The sequence below is a fragment of the Drosophila navojoa genome, chromosome 2 (assembly GCF_054131105.1).
Source record: "Drosophila navojoa isolate 15081-1374.11 chromosome 2, UAZ_NAV_1.0, whole genome shotgun sequence".
Taxonomy (NCBI): Eukaryota; Metazoa; Arthropoda; class Insecta; order Diptera; family Drosophilidae; genus Drosophila; species Drosophila navojoa.
Window position 1 is genome coordinate 7636730 of NC_142890.1, and position 5903 is coordinate 7642632.

Genomic DNA, 5903 nt, shown 5'->3' on the forward strand with positions numbered 1-5903 from the left:
AAGGGTTCATTCATCTCAAAGTTGGCTGAACAGTTTGAAACTGCAACGGCAACTTTGCAACATGAAAAGCGGTCTGGCAGCACCGATATGATATTCTGGTTGTGAAACGCGATGGCCACACTGTGTTGGTTAAACAGCTGATTAGCTGTTGACGAAAACTGTGAATGGTCAGACGCCATTGTGTACACGTTACGTGCGTTGCGAATTGTAAGTGTAAATTGTTAATTGAATTTTTATTAATTGCTGAACTAATCTCGAATAGAATAAGGTATAAACAACGGCTTTCATAACTTTAACCTTGTGCACTCAGTTGTTGCATATTTTGATTTGTTGAAACATAAATGCAAAGCAAATTACATACAGTTAAAGTTGTAGCTACTAAATTTTGTTTTGTTTGTAATATGTAAATTATGCATGGGTCGAGCAAGTGACATGAATATTCTAATTTCAAACTAGTTATTTCTAATTATTAACAGTTATCAGTACTGGGATAGTTACAAGGCCAAGTGCTATGGGACTGAACCCCGCCCTTAGCTCATTGTTTTTTTTCCTTTTTTGTTTTTTTGTCTTTTATTTCTGCTGAGCAAGTCAAAGTGGGCCTTGCAAATTCTTATTGTTGCTGTTGGTTTTGTTTGTTTGTTTGTTTGTTTATCTATTTGTTTGTCTGTCCGTCCAAAATGATCGTGATGTACCAAATGTATAGACTCATGCAGATTGAGTTAATTAACGGAATATGGGATTTTTACAGTACAATAATGTCACAAGGCGGTGGCACACCATCAACGAGCAATCCAACCATTCTGCATGGCGGCAAGGTCTTCATACAACGGGACTATAGCGATGGCACCTCAGTGAAGTTTCACACTAGGCTACCCCCAGAGCTCGATGGCATGGTATGTATCGGTAAACCCGAAAAAAAAACAGTGGAATAGACCTGAACCGTATTTCGTTTTTGATTTTCATAGATTGAAAGGCACGTCTTTGAGGCGACAATTAACAGGCTTAACGAATTTTATGCCGAGGCAGAGGAGGGCTCGTGCAGCACCTACTGCGAGGGCTGTATAGGTTGTATAACAGCGTACTTGATATATATGTGTTCCGAGACACATTACGAAAAGGTAAGCCTAGCTATTGAAATATTATTTGGTACATTGAATTCATTTGTTAATATCTTTTTCTATATAGACGCTGCGTAAGATTTCCAAATTTGTTGCTTCCCAAAATGAACGCATTTACAATCCAAAGGGTCTGCAATTGATCGATCCAACCTTTCGTGGTCTTCGCGTTATAGAGATAACCATATTTGATCGTCCGGGGCGAACGTGACTTCCGCTTTCACATTCAGCCAATGAGTTTTTCATGTGAGGCATCTGCTGTCTCGCAGAACAGCCAACATCTGTATCAACAACAACAGCAAGAAAACAGAAACCGCAACAAGTCAAAAGCCATTTCGTGTGTTCCCTCTTAAAGCTTTATAAACATTTAAAAACAAGTGCAAAAATGCGAGCTGGAGTGCATGCTCAAACGGATCGATACAAGGATGAGACCTTTTAATGGATCTGAGCATCTTCATTTTAATTTGTGGAGCACGTGCATTAGTCATAAGTGAAAGAGCTGCATTGACGTCACAGTCAATATGAGCTATATGTTTAACAGTTTGTGTAGTTGTTAGCCAAGGCAGAGTTTAACCTTAACGTGTTAGTTAGTATGAGTATTTATGCGTGAGCGAGCAGCGCGTTGCTAGTTGATTAAGTGAAAAGCTACTGATACTGCATTTGAGCTAAAAACATAGTTACATACATTTACTTATACAAACAAACAAACAAACAAAACAAATCACCCACACACATACATAAATTTTGCATATGTTATTGTTTTTTATTTAACTAATTTAACAAATTTTTGTTAATACATTTAATATTCTATATTGTATTTGATTTAAGCATCTAATCTTGAACTTGATCTAAAACATTCTGCTTTAGTGCAAATACAAATATATAATTGTAGCACATAATAACTAAAAGAGATGAACCTTTGAATATTTAAAATACATAAAGTTTTATACACAAGTCTTGAACGATTTCGAAACAGCGCCAAATGAACTTACACACATATACATATATGTATGAATATATATATATATAAATAAATATATATAGAGATTTATTGACATAACCAAGTGAAGAACTGTTCAATTTTTAATAAAAAAAAGTGAACTTATAAATATACAAAATTGTTGCTTGGTTTGAACAGCTGCGAGCTATTTGCGTACATCGACTAACTTGGCTCAAATAACTATTATCATAAAAATTCCAAGTCAAGGTTTAGGAATTCAAATATTTTTTAACATTTTTAATTATCTTTTAAATATTTTACTTAGGGTTTACATTTGTAGCTGCCAGAAAATGCGCATAAATTTGTAAGACAATTTTTTGCAGGCAATTGGTGAATTCTTTGAGAGTCATGTGGAAATAGAAGAACTTAGAAAGGCTTAAAAATTATAAATATTTTTTTGTTTTTTTTTTTTCTTTGCATTTTTTTTTTTTCATTGTATATTTATATTGTTTGGGAAATTCTAAAGCGACTTTTATACTTAGCAATATACCGTCTTTCTTCTCTATATATATATCATATATCATATATCATATATCGTATCTATATCATTATTATCGTACGAGTTGCAAATGGCTTGCTATCCATCCATCTACTTGCCCGCTTCGTTCATATTTTTGGGCAAGCTGAGCAGCGAGTTGATCAGCTCGGAATTCCTTTTGGGCATGCGCATGGTGTTGGTCAGCGAGTTGGCCAGATAGTTTGGGTACTTGCAGAGTGTGGCCGGCATTTGGACGCGTCCATAGCGTGCGACATTGTTAATCCAGTCATAGAGATCGCGATTGTACTCCTTTTCCACATAGCGCTCCTCGTCGGGCGAAGCCTCCACCAGAGACCAGCAGAGGCAACAGGCCAGCGCCAGCAGAGCCACAGTCAGACTGTTGTGAGCCATTGTCAAGGGACGACAGCGAGTGGAGAACAGGAGCGGATACAGCAACAGGAGGTGGCACAGTCACTGGGTATCGAGCTACTTGCAGCTTGTGAATGAACAAATCCCAATTGGCAGCCGCATTTATATAGCAGTTGGCGTGGAACAGTTCGGTTAGATAAATCACAGCAGGACATCGCCTGGCATGTACTTCGGGGCCATCTTACGTCTGCGTCTCGATGTCACTTCCAGGGTAAATATATGCCAGTCGCAGGCAAATAAGGCAAATAAAGGTTTCCTGCGCTAGCTCGCCTCATGGCTAATATTTGATTATGCACCATTTTATGTGCGTACCACAAACAACGGGAGTGTGAACGTGAACGGGAACGGGAACGGGAACGGGAACGGGAATGACAACAGCATCAGATTTGCGCTCTATTTGCTTATCCTGGTTAACAAGCGCATACATTGTGGGCGCACTCTGATTAATTTTAGACTGAGCGCCACATAAAATTAGTTCTTAAATTCTTTTTTACGACCATTGCCAAAATAACATAGCTCCCATGCCGCTCCGCATTAATAATGACCTAATATTTGTAGGCCTAATATTTGCATCGAATACGACCTTGACGAGGCAACAAAATCATTTTGCCTTTATTTCTTATTTGCTTTCGAACAAAAAAGGCATCAGCGTGTGATTATGTAATGTACGTAAGCAACTTCATATCAACTAGTCTATAAATAATAAAAAGCTATTTATATAACGCATAGATGAATCATCGCACCTGTTGCAGGCATTATAAGATAGCGATAGCACTAGTATTAGTTATTAGTTTCTTATAGCCTAGGACAAGCTGATATCATAACATTTTTAATATTTATGATATAAACATTTTTATTTCTATTTTTATTTTTGATTATTTAATCATCTTTGTAGCTATTGTATCTATATGTTTTAACTAAACTGTTTCATTATCTATTTTTGTTGGTTATCAAAGTTTATTGATAGTCAATACTTGGATGTAGTCTCATGTTTGGTGTTTGAGAGTCACGGCTTTGAAACAGTAAATACTCAACTTCAAACCCAAGCAGATGCGAAATTAAACTGGAATTTTTATTGACTTTTGCCTTTACCTATAAAATATAAATGTTATAAACTATAAAACCTTCAATATCAGGCCGCCTTCTGTGCATATACCATATAATATTCACACATTATGGATTTGGCTTTGTATTGGTACATCTACGCTCTTCAGTTGTGTAAATAAGAAGACTACTTATTTAGATAACTCAAATACAGAGAATTGTTTTCTCTACTCCACTAAGTAATTGTTAGCCCATATAATCTATGACTCGTGGACAATATAATTGGCTGATAAAAATGATGGGAATTTCACTATTGCTTAAAAAATATCAGCTATAATTGAAATTGAAAAAGGGTTTAAAGAATTTAAAGTCTAAAAAAATATACAGAAGTAAGAAATAATTATATTAAATTATAACTAAAAAATTTGATTGGGTTCGGCTAATAATAATAGTCAAAATTGGTTCGAATGACTCTTTGAGAAGACAGCGAGAATATGGGTATCTTCTGTTAGACTGCGTCGTATTGATGCCTTGCGTGCCAAAAGATGCTAAGGCTGTGGCCTATATTTCCCCTGGGTTTGTATAAACATTGTATAAAGACTATGATGAGTGCAGCTGTAACAGCTCTATATTACCCTATAATAGAAATCGCCTGAATATAAAACAAATTTTGTTGAATTTTCAATTTTGTGATTTATTTTTGATTCAATTGCATTCACTTACATAGTTTCACAAATAAATAGAATTTTAATAACTTGTATTAACTAATAATATTGATAAGAACATCAAACGAGCGATTTTGTGCTTGAGTTTTCGTTCGCAATAAAAAGCAAGTGTTTTTCCATCTAATTCTTTAATATCAACTCAAAGCTCATATATTTACATGAATTGGGAAAATTAGTCAAAAATAACTTGAAACGGTTTGTGCTATAAAAATTGTGTGTTACTTTTCTTGTATTAATTAGAAAACTTTGAAGTGCCTGAAAGCCAATTGAGGGATAGTCAATCATCTAGCGGCGAACTATATAGCTATAGATTCTTATATTTGTCTAGGCAAAGTTTTGAATTACACTCATAAGCAAGTTCTTAAGTTTGTTTATAAAGTTGTCTGGATTTTGATTCTCAATGGCGCGATAGAATAGCTAGAAAAATAGTCTAAATAATATACATATATATTATATATACATATATTATTATGATGGTGCCTACAATGTACAATCAAGCGTTAGCTATTATTTGTATATATATTTATATTTGGGTACATTTGTAGGAGTAGTCTATTGTATATAGTTACTTAAACACATTTTATACACACACCTAAGATTTGGTAACTTCGTTCAACATTCAGAGAGTTTGAGATATTTGTTGATCTTTATTTGTATTTAGGTGCTAATTGTATTCACTAGATATTTGCTTATTTGCCATTTAGATTTGAGTTGAATTCTAAAATTGACAAATTTCATTTATACTTGTTAATTCTTGTCTACAATTAAACATTCGATTCATAATTCTCTTCTAATAGTTTCAAATATTTTTTAAAATTAATTTTCGTGCACAATTTACCGAGATTTTTGTTTGCTTTTCAAGTGTATTGTGATATATATTTATAAGTATAATATTTTATATAGTTAGGTAGTTTATCTAGTCTAGAAATATCATAAAATATTGCTATAGTTTGTATTTTTCACAAATTCTGCTTTTTTATTTCAACAGCTGCTTAAATATAGTTAAACATATTAGTACATGTTGTATTTTGGATTTGGTAATGCCATCTAGAGTTTAAGAGTACGAGTACAACACGTGTATATATTTATCACATGCGGACTAGTGGTAATAG

The 5903-nt window shown here is 34.2% G+C and overlaps 2 protein-coding genes across 2 annotated transcripts; one reads left to right on the forward strand and one right to left on the reverse strand.

Annotated features, from left to right (window-relative positions):
* The first annotated feature begins 151 nt into the window (after positions 1-151).
* LOC108649035 (golgin subfamily A member 7) lies at positions 152-2069 on the forward strand. The gene is made up of 4 exons (XM_018098030.3): positions 152-268; positions 749-893; positions 966-1118; positions 1186-2069. Exons 1-4 carry the CDS (start codon positions 165-167, stop codon positions 1324-1326), a joined length of 543 nt encoding a protein of 180 aa, XP_017953519.2. The 5' UTR covers positions 152-164; the 3' UTR covers positions 1327-2069.
* Positions 1247-3242, reverse strand: Pdf (Pigment-dispersing factor). Its single transcript, XM_089257695.1, has one exon. It carries the CDS (start codon positions 3002-3004, stop codon positions 2705-2707), a length of 300 nt encoding a protein of 99 aa, XP_089113821.1. The 5' UTR covers positions 3005-3242; the 3' UTR covers positions 1247-2704.
* Between the last annotated feature and the right edge of the window lie 2661 nt (positions 3243-5903).

What these genes read in the sequence shown, in the direction of transcription:
- LOC108649035 (XM_018098030.3), top strand. Translation starts at nt 165, where the DNA reads ATGGTCAGACGCCATTGTGTACACGTTACGTGCGTTGCGAATTGTAAG. An exon ending in CTAATCTCGAATAGAATAAG is followed by an intron (nt 269 to 748) that starts GTATAAACAACG and finishes GGATTTTTACAG; the next exon opens with TACAATAATGTCACAAGGCG. An exon ending in CCCCAGAGCTCGATGGCATG is followed by an intron (nt 894 to 965) that starts GTATGTATCGGT and finishes TGATTTTCATAG; the next exon opens with ATTGAAAGGCACGTCTTTGA.
- Pdf (XM_089257695.1), bottom strand. Translation starts at nt 3,004, where the DNA reads ATGGCTCACAACAGTCTGACTGTGGCTCTGCTGGCGCTGGCCTGTTGC.